At 40.6% G+C, this 17470-nt stretch overlaps 1 protein-coding gene across 1 annotated transcript in view; it reads left to right on the top strand.

Moving 5' to 3' along the window:
* Positions 1-3776: 3776 nt before the first annotated feature.
* The window catches only part of bcar1 (BCAR1 scaffold protein, Cas family member), a 75654-nt gene continuing 61960 nt past the window's right edge, over positions 3777-17470 (top strand). The window contains exon 1 of the mRNA XM_067500484.1: positions 3777-4277. Coding sequence (XP_067356585.1) covers positions 4266-4277 — 12 coding nt within the window. The 5' untranslated portion in view covers positions 3777-4265. The remainder of the gene's footprint in view (positions 4278-17470) is intronic.

Genomic DNA, 17470 nt, shown 5'->3' with positions numbered 1-17470 from the left:
GGGAGCTGCTATGCAGCTGGCCAACACTCACCGGGAGCAACTAAGTTGGGATTCAGTGTCTTGCTCAAGGACACTTCAACATGTGACCGGAGCAGCCAGGGATTGAACCGACAACTGTGAGATTGGTGGACAACCGCTCTATCTTCCTGCGCCACAGTCGCCCGACTGCATTGTCTTCACTATAAAATGTTCAATTTGAGACCTGCATTGTTTGCACCTCTATTTCGCAACATTCTTGGTGTTTTTTCGCCCTGCCTTTTAAGGGTGCAACATTATATTCTTTTTTGTGTTAGATACTGAAACGATCTTATCAGGGGAACAATGTAAAACCATAAGAAATAAGTGTTTTGTCTTCATAAGTGTATTATGACAACTGCATACTGGATTAAAACAGGTTGCTCATTCCCACCTGGAAGTTGTCGGTGGCACATAGTCAAGAAAGAATCCTTATTCTTCTGTATTCTAGCCTTGAAAATGACCCATCTATTTACCTACGTACCTGCCTAACCAACCAACCTTAATGCTATCTGCATACCTCGTTAGGAGCAAAGCATCCGCTACTTTCAGATAAACTAGTCACTAGAGACAATAAGAACAAACATACCAACCTGTGCATTAACTCTGCTTCACACGTTTCCTGGAACTCTTGGAACTGAACAACAACAGGACTCAAATATATCAAGGGCTCAATGGGAATCTGGAAAACAACCCTAGAGACCAAGTTCAAAATAACTACACAGGTCAACATCAAGTGCTGTATTTAACAAGGAGACTCTTTGTCCCCACTGCTGTTGTGCACAGGGCTGAACAACCTCAGACAGATCATCACCAGGAGTGGAATGAAGCTACCGTCAGCCATCTCCTTTACATGGATGACACCAAGCTGCATGCCAGGAATTACCGAGACAGAGTTACTGATCCACATGACAAGGATTTACAGGAGGGACATTGGAATGTCATTTGGACTGGGTATGTCGGATGGTAACAGTCAGCAGGAAAGAGAGTCAGAACTGAGGGGATTGTTACCAGAAGGCAACATCGCAGATCTCGAGGATAGCTACAAGTACCTTGGAATCCTGCAGGCAATTGAAACCATGAAGTTACAATGAAAGCAGTAACTGCTAAATACTTACAGAGAGTAAGGCAAGTCCTGAGAAGCTAGCTGAATTGTAAGAACAAAGTCCAGGCTACGAACTATGCCCTGCTAGTCATCAGGTATCCCAATGGCACAATAATCTGGTCAAAAGAGGAGATAGAAGCCAATGACATCCATTGTGTAAAAATATTATTTGATCTTACTGAGAAGCAGAAATAAAGATAAGTCAAACGAGCTTGTCTTTATTTCATTATAAGCTTCTTGGAAGGGAGGCTGCTGTCTAACAGCGCAGCACAATCTAAAAGAGGAAGTTCACCTAAAATCAGGTTGCAAGTCTTCTTATATGGACTTGTTGCTAGGTAAAGAAGCATCTAATCATCCCTTAAGGAAACAGAGTTTACAGGTTCAGTCTGTACAAAGTAATGGTAATGGCCAACTAACCAGACATAGCAGTGGTGGACAAACAGAAGAACAAGTAATGATAGATGCAGCAACATCAAGAAGAAGGAACACAAGTATCGTGAGAAATACCAAGGGCTGAAATAAGAGTTATAAAAGGTGGAAGGTATAGGCACAAGTGGTCCCCATGGTAATAGGACCACTAGGGGCTGGTAGAGGACCCAAGCTTCAAGGAAGGAAAAAGACCATACTGAAGAGAGGCGAGTGGGGAATCTTTTATACAAACATACACATGCGCGCACACACAAATATTTATGACCAAAAGAATGTAATTCTAACATTTAAAAAGTGTCAGTTCGCAGGGTTTGCAACACTTTAAAAGAAATGTATTCATCCCTTTCTAGCAGCTCTTTTTGCAATGATTCCTTATGGAAAGAATTTTGCTGGGCCACTGTGCAACACATGATCACTCACTGTTAAGGTTTTAATACCATAATTTGGCCTCTACCCCAAATTTACTGCACCTCTCAGTGCCCAGTGCCAGTGGGGGCTTCAATGTGTGTGTTACCTGTGTGGGTTTTCAGTGGGCTGAACAAGGTGGTATGTAAGTAATGTTTTACAGAAACTTTTGCTACAGGACTACAAGACTGGACTCTAAAAACAGCTTGTGATTTTTTAATTAAAGCCCCTACACGTACAGAGACCAATTTTATGGCATTGCGCTGACGGATTATGCTCACAGTTTATCATGGTGGAAGGTATCTATGGGAGTGGTTTGCCATAATTTTTTACTTATCTAGATAGAGGGGTCTGAAATGGCATTTACATTATTGTAGCAGACTAAATCTGCACTTCAATCAAAATGTCTCAGCAGAGGCAGCCAGCCAGTGCAGTTTAAGGTCATCTCTAATGATGATGGGAGGAGTCGTTCAGCTGCATTCTATCAGATATGTACCACATTGGAATTGGTTAAAAGTATATCAGCTGTGTACATCAACAAACAAACTTTTAGATAGTCCAAAAAGTCAATTGATAAAGACTGCGATGGATAAAAATAAATCCGCCAAGTCAAAAAATGTGTGGGAGAGATTTGAGTAATACCACCAGGTGCTTTTAATTTTGTGGGTTATTGATGTAGAGGTGAATTATAGTGGATTATTCTATTCCAGTCTTTAACTACCTGTATGTTTTAGAAAAAACAATAATGTACAGTAGATTTGGCAAAAACAAATGCAAATTTGATAGCAACTGTGATTTAGTTAAAAATACCATAGCCTGCCTTTATTTTCATGTTGTAAAGAAAGAATATTTCTACTGGCTCCTCAACGTTTATTTCTTAGAATTTACTTTTAATTAAAAGTTTGCTGGATTGCTACCTGAATAAAAATAAAAATCCGGAATAATTGGATTTGTATGAATTTTGAATGAATGCAGCATATAGTTTAAAGTCATAGTTTGGTTGATTTATACGTGTTTAACTTTTTATCTTTTTGTTTGAACTTAGAAATCTGTATCAGCTTTATTAAAATGACCTGTTGTGCACACCTTTGTATTATTTGGATTTCAGTTTAGTTTAACACATTAGAAAAGTTGTGTATTGTTTGTCTCTGTTCATTTTCTCTGCAAGGTTATAACTCTTAACAACTGAGCATAGAAACCATAGTTCTTCAGTTAACATGAAGAATTTAAAGGCTCAGCTGCTTCTGTTGGACATCACACTAAGCTCTTCTATATGACTTTGTTAAATGTTCAGTGTGGGTAAGGGACTGGATTCAGAAGTAATGATGGTTAACACAGTAATTATACAACAACAACAACAATATTGATAATGATAACAATTAACATATTAATATTATTATCATAATCATTATTAATAATAATAACCAATTCGCTTACATGCTAGTTTTAATGTGTTGAGTTAAGTGAGCTCTCGAGTTCATTCATCTCTACTCATAATTTCAAGTCAGAATAGGTTCGTCAGGACAATGAATGAGCTCTGAAATTGAAATGTGCATTGAATAAAATGTACAACTTAGGCGTTTGCATCAATGAAATATAGTTAGTAGTTAATTCCACAGAATTCTTACAGTGACTTACAGTGCTGTAGTCACTAGATTTAATTGGACGTTTTGGTGCAAAACAAACTCACTGTGACCCTTTCACTGATCCATTCAGTACTAACAGTCGGTGCCCTCTGTGGAACTATCAAGTGCGTTGTGAAGTATAGGAATTCTCCGTCCTCGCAGTGAGACGGTCCCTTTAAGGCTGAACTGGATCATCCCTGTGGAAGGACGGCAGCAGGCAGCAGTCGGGCAGCGGCAGAGGCGGTGCTCTCTACTCGTTCACTAACGTTACAGACCTGTGAACAGGACGTTGGACGGAGCTTGACCTCGCGAATCCTCTGCTTTTGTCACCAGCTTTTTACTGAATCTCTTGAACAGCTGACGGAGACGGTGAGCGAAGAGAAAAGCGGCGGAGGACGGAGAAGAGACAGTCTGCTGGACGTTCTGGCGGCCGCACTGCTGCTCTTGGGTGAACATACATTTATTACTATTCATACCCGACAGTCAAGGAAAGCGCGATCACTTCATACAGCTGGATGTTGGGCTTTACTGTGGAGCTCACCATGTTGTGGATGAAGGAGGACTGACTCTTGAGCAGCCGTGAAGAGAACGTTCTGTTGGGAAAGTAGCATCTGCAAATAAATAAATAAATAAAAAGAGCAGCTTGCGTGTTAAATCCAGGAGCCAAGAAAACATCCTTCAGCAAAATGTCTGTCCCTGTAAGTATGCCAGCACAGACGCTCAGGATACACTTTTTCTGTCTGTGGTGGTCCATAGCGTTTCAGTGTCAAGGCCGCTGACAGCTAATTTTCAATCCAGCACACACCCTGTTACACAAACAAACACACACACACCGAGCTGCATTTGAATGATTCATATAAGAACTTTTAGGCCTGCGGGCTAATATTGTGTTCTAATATTGATATTATGTTGGATTAAAAGTACGACTCTCGGTCCTAATACAATTGTAATTTACTTGAGGAACCAAGTGAAAGGAGTTGGGTCATGCCAGATCAGAGCAGCACTGGGAGAGAAGCACTAATGCTTTTTGGTTCAGGCTACACACTGGCTCTGTAGTGACATTCTCAGCAGGCTTGGCCTGTCAGCACATAAAGACAGCTGATGTTACTGCTTGTGTGTGTGTTCTGAGGGTGGATTTATGTGTCTGTTGCCTTTGTACACAGCCTCAGATGTGTTCGTGCAGGCTGCTGCTGCTGAAAATGGTCATGATAGATCTTGTTGTTCTTTATCACATTCCTTAGGATCTGCCTAAGAAACTCTGCCTACAGGGCCCCTGTGTGTGTGTGTGTGTGTGTGTGTGTGTGTGTGTGTGTTTTTGTGGTAGTGTTGTTTGTTGGCCCTGTCTGTGTACTCAACCAAACCACAGATGGAAACAGGACTACATTTATTTTACTGCATCCATATATAGCAATACAATTTTGACAGCATGACTGAATATTTCCTAAATATTTATGGTTGATAATAAAAATTATACATTTATTTTCTGCCCCAGAGCACAGTATGTGTACTTCAGATTTACCTGTTGTGCTGTGACTCTCACATTCTCAGCAATTACACGTACACATCATAGAACACATGCTTTTGTCATACTGCTGTTTGTTCTTTCATGTCTCAGTTAAAATGCAAAAATCTGCATGTTTAAGTATCTTGAGTTATTTTGTTTTGTTCATGCAAAGACCAGTGAGCAGGTAGAACACAAACAGCCTTTAACACCATTACAGCTTATGCATATTAATAAATCTGAAGTGAACCATTTGGGTCAAACTTATGGTCAGCATATTTGTTTATGACTGACATTAGTCACCATGTGGACAGAACATTTTTAAGCCTCTGCAGGATATCGCTGTAAGCTGATATTGTTGGGCTTTTTGGTGAATACTATAATTACGACTAATAAATTTAATTGTAATATACATAAATCATCCTGTCATTTCCTTTGTTGATCTACCAAGCATCTGTTACTGAGAGATCCTATTGTCTTTTTGACCTTCACAAGAATTTCCTCATGATTTCTCTAAGCTGCAGAGTTAAATGATAACATGAAAACACAAACTTTGTGTCTCCTAAGTAGATTTTTGAATGATTACAAAAGGTAGTTCTTAAAACCTTGTGTCCGTAAGTGTGTGTGTCTGCTTTTTTGGTGATTGGCTGATCGGTGGGAGGGGAGGGACCCCTGACCCAACCACTTCCTTCTCCACCTCCTTCCAGAATCCAGAATTTGTTAAAGACAAAATTATGCATTAGCTACAATGGCAAGAAAAAATTTGGGAACAGCTACAAACATTTGTATTTGTATGTATGTTTTCTTCATATTATTCAGCCAAATGGTTGTAAATGGGTCACAAACAATGAACAACAATAGGTTTTTAATCATATTTGAACACAGAATGATGGTAATCTGGGATCTTTCTGTGTTTGTTGTGTTTTGGTTTTTTGTGGTAACTGTGTCTGGAGAAGTTGGCTATTATGAAGTGTATGTATAAATGTACTGATGATGTCATCAATGACATCACATGGCTGCCTTTGAAAGACTACAAGGTAGTGCGTAAGGTTTAGTGTGTAGCTGTGGAGGTACATGGTTACTTATCTTGTTCTGTCGAATTACTTTGTTGTTTGTTCAATTGGAACGTAGGCTCAATAAGTGTTCAATGTTTGTCATAAAACAATTTCTGGAGTGGATAATTTTTGCACCACCACACACGAGTAAGCCTGCCTCTACACTAAAAAATTGCAGTTGCAGCTATAACTGCCTGATAAATCTGGTATTCTGCTACTCAGTTTTTGCAGATATTAGTTGTGATTTCCTCCTGGGCCTTATGCAGAACTTCCCAAAGGTCTGCTGTGCTTTTTGGCCAGTGTTCCTGAACTCTCACACCAGCATGATGGGGATCAGATCTGGTGAATGAGCTGGCCAAGCCATCACTGAGAGTATTCCAGGGTACATGCCTACATGCCGGATAGGTACTATCCTCTCTAGGTAATTCTTACACAACCAGGAAAAATACCTGAGGTCATTTTCTTGCTGCAAAATAAAGTTATCCGCAGTCAATCATTGCCCAGAGCCAATGACATGCCTCTTCAGTAAGGAGTGGTATCACCCACTCTCCCATTGCCTAATCATCCCCAGATCATCACCTTCCATGCTTCACTGATGGTGTCATGGTGTATAACATCTTTTCGTGAGCTCTCTGTCTGACACGTGTCAAACCTTGACTCGTCAGTCCACAAGACCAGACAGTCCAGTCAGCTTCTTGTACACTGTGCAGCTTGCCCCACTAAAACCTTTTCTTCTGATTTGCCATCCTTAGTAGGGTTTTTGTCTTGGCAACTCCGCCCATTAGGCCAGCTGGCTTGAGTCTTCTATGCACAGTGTTTCTATGCATACCAGGATCTTTCTTGTTTTATTCAATAATTCAGTCAGTTTAGGACCAGTTTAGGAGTGAGAAGGGCACTTGAAAGTACTTGCCTTCCTGTGCAGATGTGCATTTGGGCCTTTCACTGTTTCTTCTGTCCTGATTGGATCAAATTGCAGTTGATGATTAGTGGTAAAAAGTTCATAGTAACATTTTATTTCAAGATCCTTAAGTTGGTATTTCCTTAGAATTCAGTGGGAAATATTGTAGTTTTTTCCACTATATATATCCGACAACTTCATTTCATTTGCAGAATTTTTTTTTTTGAAAAATATAATTAAGTAATAAAAGATCTAATATTATGCATTATTATGCATTATGCATTATGCATCATCAGCACAAAACATACGTACATGCACTAAATGAGTTTAGTTTCACAGATAATACTATTGTCTGTGATTTAAGCAATAAAAATGCTGATTTTTCTGTAAAAAGCGTGTTCTGGTCTTTAAACATTCTACTGATCTACATGGCTGTAATGTCTGGAAATGTTTCTGTGTGAATTGGTCTTTCCACCCACTAAGGCTCACAGGCAGCGTCTGCTGTTCACCTGCTCAATGTGCCTGGATGTCTTCTGATCTGTTCAACTTGGCAGTCACAAATGGACCCACTGCCTCCTGCTATTTGATGAGACACACTGGAGATTTAGATCTGTGTGAGTGTCTGTGTTTGTCAGTGTTCCTGTGACAATGAGCAGTGACTGTGCAACACAAAAGTGAAAACTGTGATGATTAAAGTGATACACTCCAAGTGTATTGGATCTATTGTGTGTGTGTGTGTGTGTGTGTGTGTGTGTGTGTGTGTGTGTGTGTGTGTATGGTTTCAGGAAAAAGGCAGTGGATCATTTTTTAGTCAGCTCCTATCTTCTGTGACAGCAAAGTCAGCCAACCAGACAGCAGGGTGTAGCATCTCCTCAGCAGGGGGCACACCAGAACATGTGCATGCTGCAAAGTAGTTTTGAAAGTACACATGATACAACATCCTCAGCTGGGTGCTTCTCAAACTATTCTTGTGAAATTCCAGTAGAAATATTGACTTGTCAGGATGACTTTGTTGTTCTAAACAGCAGTCTTCTGATAACTATTAAATCTCAATATCAAGCAACAGTATTTGGAGAAAATAATCATGATAAATACATGAATGGTCAGCTAATTCAAGTACAGTGGTACTAGTAAGAAGGCAACCCTTGCAACAGCACTAACCGATCTTGGTGATGCTTTTAAGAACCACAACAGAAACTTGATACGCAGCCTCCAACTCACCAACACACTGTGCTGTCAACTGACTGGTCCAGTCCAGAGAAATCTGTTTTCTGTTTTCATTTTGTTTTATGGCATCAATCAAGTCATTGGGAAATAGGATTAAATGAATACATTTGGGGCTGTAAAAGACTGTTTTACTGTTGGACTCACAAACAGAATTTCATGTTGGCGCTAATGTTGGCTGAGCAGCATGTTGCCATGGTGACAGAAATAGGAGTGTTTACCTACCTGAGTGATAGTAGGATCACTGCTGTGTGAGTGTATGTATGCACATGTGTATATACTCTAGGTGCTGTATAAATGAACTGCACTGTGCTCCAAATGTTCTCATATACTCTTATTATTAGTCTTGACATCATTAGTGACATCACACCTACATATACACAACTACAATTATGTAGCTCTCTATTACCTCATCCCTTCATTTTAGGTTAATTTATTATACTAAAATCATGCAGTCAGAAGCAACTTGAACATCAAGTAGCTAACCTAAAATGTTTGTTTGATTCAAACATTAAGGCCCCACTTGATCACTATAAGCACAAGTGTAGTATTGATTTAAACGTCTAGCATTTTGAAATGATCCATTAGGCATATTTCAGGGCTCATTAATGATTAATAGTCTGTGAAATAGGCTATTTTCTTAGGTAAATGGTAATGCATAAAATGTAAGAAAACAGTAAATATGCTCATCACAATTCTGTTGTGATGAAATCTAGGATGACTTCATATCTTTTGTCTGAATTAATGTCAGATTAGACAAGGGAAAGCAGCAGAAGCAGTAACTGATTGCATTTATTTGCTTTTATACTTAACCAGATTACTGAGAGAATCCAGGTTCATGAGACATATCTATTTATGTTCAGTTTAAGTATGTATTTTGAAGCATTCTGAATTTCATATGGAAAAGTTTAGTATAACTATAAATAAAAAGCTAGTTGATATCACCTGAATATTTTCTGTATTTTAAGATTGAAAAGACTGTATGGTAAATGGTCTGCACTTATATAGTGCTTTTCTACCTATTGGCACTCAAAGCACTTTACACTGCTTCTTATTCACCCATTCACACTCACAATCACACACACACTCATACATCAATGGTGGAGCTGCTATGCAGCTGGCCAACACTCACTGGGAGCAACTAAGTTGGGGTTCAGTGTCTTGCTCAAGGACACTTCGACATGTGACTGGAGGAGGTGGAGATTGAACCAACAACCGTGAGATTGGTGGACGACCACTCTGCCTTCCTGTGCCACAGTCGCCCGGTTTTGAAAACATGCATCGCTATAAAAACATATACTGTAGTAAATAAAATCTATTTACTGATAGTATTTTCAAATGATGACATTAAACCTGTTTTAAACAGATACTGTTTAATCTGAGACAAAATCAGGAGTGGGGTTTGTGTGCGTGTGGAAGATTTTTTTGGGGAAGGCATTTAGTTCGTTAAAAATGCATTATATCAATGAAAGTCCTAATGAGTAGAAATATGAATGTGTGTGAGATACAGAGAAAGCGACATTTATGCTGATATAAACTCATAACTTTTGTTTTTTTTCTTTGTAATTTCTTATAATTTCAATTCTCTTCAAAGAAAGAAAATCATTATTTGGAAATTTATATTTTGTAAATTTGTGTGTGGAAATGCAGCAGTTGGTTTTTATACATAAATAATGTACTTTGCTGGAGACTTACCTAAGAAAGGGGACTCCAATTTTAGTATTTTGATGTGTACTTCATGACATATTGTATTGAGCAGCTGTGATGATGAACAGAGGTAGTCTCTATTTAGTTCTGTGATTGCTCTGCTCAACAGCAGCAGTGGAATATGCAGAATAATTGTACAGATGTGCAGTTGCCGAATTACCAGCGACAATTTTAACTGTCTGTTAAAAGTGTTAGGTACAGCTGCACTGGGTCTGCCTCATTGTTCAACCACAGTCAGCACACTTCCTGCACACAGAGCAGCAATTTTCTGGTTTTAGAGTACGATCAGATGACATGTGCATTTGTGCTAAAATGAAACTTAGGAGTAGTTACTTGCAGAAAGATCTTAAGTGTTTTCCTGGAAACATTATCACTAAGTGTAACAGGACGCAGTGATACTGACATGAATTAGGAGAAGAAACAAAGAGTGTTTCTCAGTTCAGTGCCCTAAGATTGGAAACGTCTATGTGGAATTTAAGATGTGTATGGTTTCCATCAGAGGATAATCTGGGTCATTGACTGTCCTTTGAGAAAGCACAAGTAGCAGTGGCTACATTTCATTGTAAGCAAGCATTGTGATTTTCTTTCATGTGGAATGCTGTAATTTAATTGTTGTTGGTTGCAGATTTTTATGCGCTGTGATCAACAGAATCCAGCAATCTAACCAAGTTAAGTCTTTGTTTGTGCACAAGGTTTTTAACATGGTTCTTGAAGAAAGGCAATCAGGAAACCTGGAGCAACATGTTTTCTTCCTTTGAGTCTCCACAATATCTGCATGCTGCCAGTTTATTTCTAGTCTTATTGATTGATAGGGATGTATACTACACACCAATACACTAGATGGGCTACTGTGGCGCAGGAGGGTATGAGCAGTCATCCACCAATCTCGCAGTTGTTGGTTCAATCCCTGGCTCCTCCGGTCACATGTCAAAGTGTCCTACCAAGCAATTATGCATTTAAGGCTCCTGTTTGACAAAAATATACAAAAGAGACCTCCATGTCAAAATCAAACAGATCTCTACAAAGGAAGAAAAATGTGTGATTGTGGGTGCGAATGGGTGAATAAGAAGTAGTGTAAAGCGCTTTGGGTGCCATTAGGTAGAAAAGTGCTATATAAGTGCAGAGCATTTACCATTTAAATGAGGTCAACATTAAAATAATGTAATGCTACCCATAATCCCCAGGTGTTAGAATGCACAGAGGATCACAGTTTGCATATGGAGATATGTGGCTGAAGACCAGCAAGAGTGTCCATGCTGTCCACCACAACATTAATGTGACACATCGGTGTCTGCACAGATCAGGAATCCAACACACTGAACCAAGCATCAGGAGACACTGTGTATCAACATGCTGGTACTTAATTAGCTTGTTTTGATAAAGGACTTCCCTTAGAACAGTTTAGGGGCAAAAAACTACTTGGGTTGCAGGGTTCATGCAGCCATTTCCTCTCACTCACACACATCTCATCCCAGTTTGTCTCTGCTTGACCTCTGGACTCTCTCATGATGCCTTTTACATCATGCCTGATTAGATGGTTTATGCTCTGTGGAGAGTCAGCAGGAGAAAGAAATGGAAGGAGGGAGTGAGAGGGGGGTAATGGAATGATAAATGAAAAGACGGTGAAAGGGAAAGCTGGAGAGAGATTAATGACATGAAGAGGTGGATATTACTGTGACCAGACTCAATGATAGAGGGCTTGATGTAATTTTCCCTGCAGATACTTTTTCACTTCCCTTTTACCTCATTCCCATGTTATGCATTCCATATTCTGTTCAGTCATCTCTTCCTTCATTTCTCCACTCCTCTTCCTTCTTTAAATCTCACATACACCAGTTGTCATCACATTCAAAAATCTGATAATTGATTGTGACCAGAGCTAGGATTTGTAAAAGTAAAGATGGTTTACATTGTTGTCCAACTTTGTCTTATTCAGTCTGTGATGGAGTTCCACTCTCAACCATCTACCAAACAGCTGAATGACCTGTAGTCTTGTCTATCAGAATGCTGTGGAGAAGGTTAGGAGTTATCCTGTGCTATTGTGGTCTGGAACACACAGATTCAGATGGGTCTGGTGTGCCCACTGACACTGCAAACTGAAGAAATAATCAACCAATTAGAGTTGGGATAAAAAGGAGGATTTCACAGAGCTACCAATATACACCCACAGAAAATTGATAACGTGTGAATGGTTGCAAAACTAAGATGTCCTGAACTGAAATTGTCTTTAATTGATGTCAAAAACAAAGTCTACTGCTCCCAGAGGCTGTTAGCACACTGTTTTTGTGGGCAAGCCATGACAGAATGCTTGTTACAGGTTGACATCTGCATTGTGCTGCAGGTACTGTCAGACAAAATTTCATAATGATAATAACGATAATTTATTTTATTTATAAAGCACTTTACGTTTGTTGACAAATCTCAGTCAACTACTGTGAAGCTATACAAGCAGATTAAAAGCAAGAATAAAACATAAAAAACATATAACCTTTATATGTTTTTTATATAAAACATAAAATAACATGGCATAATAAAAAAGTAATGATCACTTTAAAATGCTTTTCTGAACAGAAAAGACCTTTAACCCTTTATTGAAACAGTCCACAGTTAGTGGTGCCCTAGGGTTCTCAGGAAGAACGTTCCAGAGCCGTTCAGCAGCTGCTGAGAAAGCTCCATCCCCCATTGTGTGGAGTTTGGTTCTGGAGGGGTAGAGGCGATACGTATTGGTGGAACGAAGGTGTCTTGTTGTAGATTGTGATGTGAGTTCTTTAAGGTATGGTGGGGCATTTCCATGGATGCACTGATGAGTAAGTCAAACTCACAATCACATACACACTCATACACTGATGGGGAGCAACTAAGTTGGGGTTTAGTGTCTTGCTCAAGGACACTTCAACATGTGACTAGAGGAGGTGGAGGACAACCGCTCTACATTCCTGCGGCACAGGTCGGTACAAGAAAGGTGACTGGGCCGGTAACATACTTACACCTATAGAAGGCCACCTCTCAGGCAAAGTCTGGCTAGCCTGTCAAGGAACTCTAGGTCTGGAAAAAATATCTCATAGGAGACATTAAGGTCTTTCCAGGAAAAAGGCAGTGAGTTCACCTTTGCAACTGTCCTGAGGCTCAACCAGGACAGGAAAATGCAGGCTGTCAGCAAACCCAAGAACAGACCCAGGAGCAGGTTCGGGAGTTGCCGGTTTACTGGTCAACTTGAGCGCAGTCAGCTGCTTAACTGGCTCTGGTGCAGTAATACACGTCGGGGGTGTGATCTGAGGCTCATGTTTACAGGTTAACTAGGTTACAGGTTAATTGAGGGGCATCCAATATCTGAGGTTTGTCTGAAGTTTGGATTTAACTCCACCTCTGCGGCCCTTTGACGTAATTCGGGTCTATTTGCTACTTAACAGAACCACGATCTGGGTTTTCCAAAAAATAAGACTGATGATCAATCTGAGCTTGATACTTAAGCCAAAACTTGACTACCTCAGACAGTTTCATGGTGACTCCCTCCCACGAGACTCAGGGTCTGATATTTGGCCAGATCCTACTTTCACGTTTAGTATAAGGACGGACGTGTAAGTGAAGAAATGGCGAGAGGGAGTAAACTAATAAACAGGTTTATTTAAGGAAAAAACTCAAGAATCAAGAAATGATCGCTCCTAAGAGGAGGACATGAAAAAACACGCAGTTAACAAAAACACTTAGCTATGTTGAACAAGAATATTAAACCTAGACTACAAAACCAAAATAAACACCAGGATGAATGACTAAGGTAACAAAATGGAATCAGAAAGAGGATCTGGCAAGGGACAGTGGGGAGAGATGGGTATAAACGAACCAGGGAACAGGTGAAAAAAATCAGAATCATGTCGTTTGGTCGTACAACCATATTAACATTGAGAACAATGTTGAATCAGAGTTTTTTCCTTTTCAGCATAAACAGACAGTCACACAATAATAGAAAATAACACACAGTAAAAATAACTTTTATTTTTACTGTGCAGTATTTGTTTTATTTTGCAGTCCCTGCAGGATTTTGCACACTTTTTAGTTGGGATTGCTGCAGACTAATATGCCAGAATTTGTTTATTTTTTTTTGCAATTTTTTTGTTCTTTCGGCTTATTCCGTAAGTTCAGGGTTGCCACAGCAGATCATTGTCCGCATCTTGATTTGGCACAGTTTTTACGCCGGATGCCCTTCCTGGCGCAACCCTCTCCAATTTCTACTTGGCTTAGACCAGAGCAGACCTCCATCTCTCTAGATTTTCTCCACCTGCTCCCTGCTCTCACTACAAATCACAATGTCATAGGGGTGACTTCCTATGGTGAATTCCTTTCTAACCTCATCTGTCAGTCTGTCCATCACCAGAGCAAACAATAAGGGGCTCAGAGCCGATCATGATGCAGACCCACCTCAACCTTGAACTTGACTGTCACACCTACAGCACACCTCACCACGGTCTTACAGCTCTCATACATGTCCTGCACCACTCTAACATACTTCTCTGCCAATCCAAACTTCCTCATGCAATAGCACAGCTCCTCTTATGGCACCCTGTCATACGCTTTTTCTAAATTAGGGGTCTCAAACCCACGACCCGGGGGCCAAATGCGGCCGCGAGACAATATTTTGTGGCCCGCAGGACTATATGAAAGTTTAATGTTAGTGCGGCCCGCAAGTTTTATATGAATGGCACTACTGCGTTGTGTGTGAAAGGTTCCTTTTTCGTGCAAGCTGGAGCTTAACAAACCTACCAATCACAGTGGAGTATATGGCTCCCGGGGGTGGGCCATCGGCCGGGCTTGATGCAAGCAGAGAAACATTGCACAACAATGGAGGCACCTGTGTAACATCACATAACCGTCATAGAATTACTACTTCTTACTGTGAAATGAGCATGTTTGACTTTCTTGCTGGACGAAGTCAATGTTACCAGCGTTAACGACCAACACCGTTGTTCCGTTGCTGATGTCACAGAGGGGAGTGGAGCTCCAATGGGGCCACTCAGCCAGCTCCCGTCCGCTGTCCTGCTTCGGAGTCAGGCTGGAACCTCATCAGGGACTTATGTAGTCAATGGAACATCGGTGTTGGCTAGGACGCACCGCTGAATCCATGGGGTTATTATAGATTATAAAAGCCAGTAAATAACGCCTCCATGGCTGCATCCCATTGTTTTATATAATAAATAAAAAATTGTGTCCCACTGTCCCAGGTGATAATGAACAGCTGGGTAGCGGTCGCCTTTTTTTTCTGGTACTTTTTACCATATACAAATGTTATGATGTTCATGTCATCATGAAAGACATGACCCCTTCTTCTTTCATGTGCAATTAAACCTTCTGTGCTTCAAATGGAGCTCATTGACCTGGAGTGCAACTCTGACCTCAAAGCCAAGTTCAGGGAGGTGAGTGGAAAAGCAGACAAGCTTGAGCAAGCTTGAGAATTGACCCCCGGCTCCCCTGAGCTTTCCAGAATGTTCAAGCAGACCATATGCCTTTTTGGGAGCACATATTTGTGCAAAAAGATTTTCTCTAACTTGAACTTCAATAAGTCAAAGTACAGGTCCAGACTTACTGATGATCAACTTCAAGCCATACTGAGGTTCTCAACTGCTTCCCTCAAGCCAAATGTGGCTCACCTATAAGGAAGCGCTGCCAGGTCTCTGGGAGCAAGAAGTAGGCAAGAGAAGCCATGTCCAGAAGAACTGTTCATGTTCATGTTCATAAGAACCCATTGAAGTTAAAGAACTGTTAGTGATGTTTGAGAAGATTAGATTTTTTTTTAACAAAGCTTTTTTTGTGGAATACCTGATACACAGCCTCACCCAGCCTCCTCCAGCCCCCAGGTAATTTGAGTTTGAGACCCCTGCTCTAAATCTACAAAGACACAATGCAACTCCCTATGACCCTCTCTGTACTTCTCCATCAGCATCCTCAAAGCAAATACTTCATCTGTTGTACTCTTTCTAAACATGAAACCATATTGCTGATCACAAATGCTCACCTCTGCCCTTAGCCTAGCTTCCACTCTTTCCCACAACTTCATTGTGTGGCTCATCAGCTTTATTCCTCTGTAGTTGCCACAGCTCTGCACATCTCCCTTGTTCTTAAAAATGCGCACCAGTACACTTCTCACTTCTCTCACTCTCCAAGATCTCGTTAAACAAACTAGACAAAAACTCTACTGCCACCTCTCTTAGACACTTCCATACCTCCAAAGGTATATCATCAGGACCAACTGCCTTTCCACTCTTTATCCTCTTCAACGTCCTTCGCTTCACTTCACTCTTACTAGTCTTTGCTACTTCCTGATCCACACCAGTCACCTCTTCTACTCTTCGTTCCCTTTCATTTTCCTCATTCATCAACTCTTCAAAGTTCTCCTTCCATCTTCCCATCACACTCCTGGCACCTGCCATTTCATTTCCATCCTTATCTTTAATAACCCTAACCTGCCTCACATCATTTCCATCTCTACACCTCTTTCCAGATGACACACTGAGTACCCTCCTACCTGTCTCCTTGATCTCATTAGCTGTAGTGGTCCAGTCATCTGGAAGCACCACCTGACCACCCGGAGTCTGTCTCAGCTCCTCCCTGAAAACTACGCAACATTCTTCCTTTTTCAACTTCCACCACTTCGTCCTTTGCTCTGCCTTTGTTCTTTTCATCTTCCTCACCACCAGAGTCATTTTACACACCACCATCCTGTGTGGTCTGGCTACACTCTCCCCTACCAATACTTTACAGTCAGTGATCTCTTTCAGATTACAGCATCTACACAAGATGCAGTCCACCCGAGTGCTTCTACCTCCACTCTTATATTTTACCCTATGTTCCTGCCTCTTCTGGAAGAAAGTGTTCACTACAGCCATTTCCATCCTCTTTGCAAAGTCTGTCCTTCTGCGTTCCTGTCTTGAAGACCAAACCTGTCCATCCCATTCTCATTATCTCTGTTCCCTTCACCTATAAATTTCTATTGAAATCTGCACCATATATATATAAAATTCATTACAAGTCAAAGGCTGTTAGTTCCATTGAGAATAAATTTCACTCTTGATTGTTCCAAACACACATACACACACACACACACACACACACACACAAACACATATATAGTTTGTTGCGCAGACAGGCAGACACGCCTCTATTACCTTAGAGGTTGATTTCAGCAAATGTAATAGATCTGGAAACATCAGCCGCAACATTTCAGTTTTTTCACATAGAATAGTGTTTGTCAGTGGATTGCTTTCATTTTTGTTCCACCACAACCGTGTTTCCTGTAAACCTCTAAATACAATATCTTAAACATCAGAATTCTAACATTTCTTGCAATAGATGGACCTATCATTTACCTTTTCCTATCTGTATCTTAAGTGAGTGTGAACCAGACAAATATCTGGATTTGTTTTGTTCCCATTACTAGGGGCTGTAGTTCAGTTGGTAAAGGCAGTCGTCCTTGGACAACAGGGTCAGTGGTTTGATCCCCGGTCCTGGCTATAT

Source organism: Channa argus, chromosome 4 (genome assembly GCF_033026475.1).
Source record: "Channa argus isolate prfri chromosome 4, Channa argus male v1.0, whole genome shotgun sequence".
Taxonomy (NCBI): Eukaryota; Metazoa; Chordata; class Actinopteri; order Anabantiformes; family Channidae; genus Channa; species Channa argus.
This window is presented reverse-complemented; position numbering and strand designations above follow the sequence as displayed.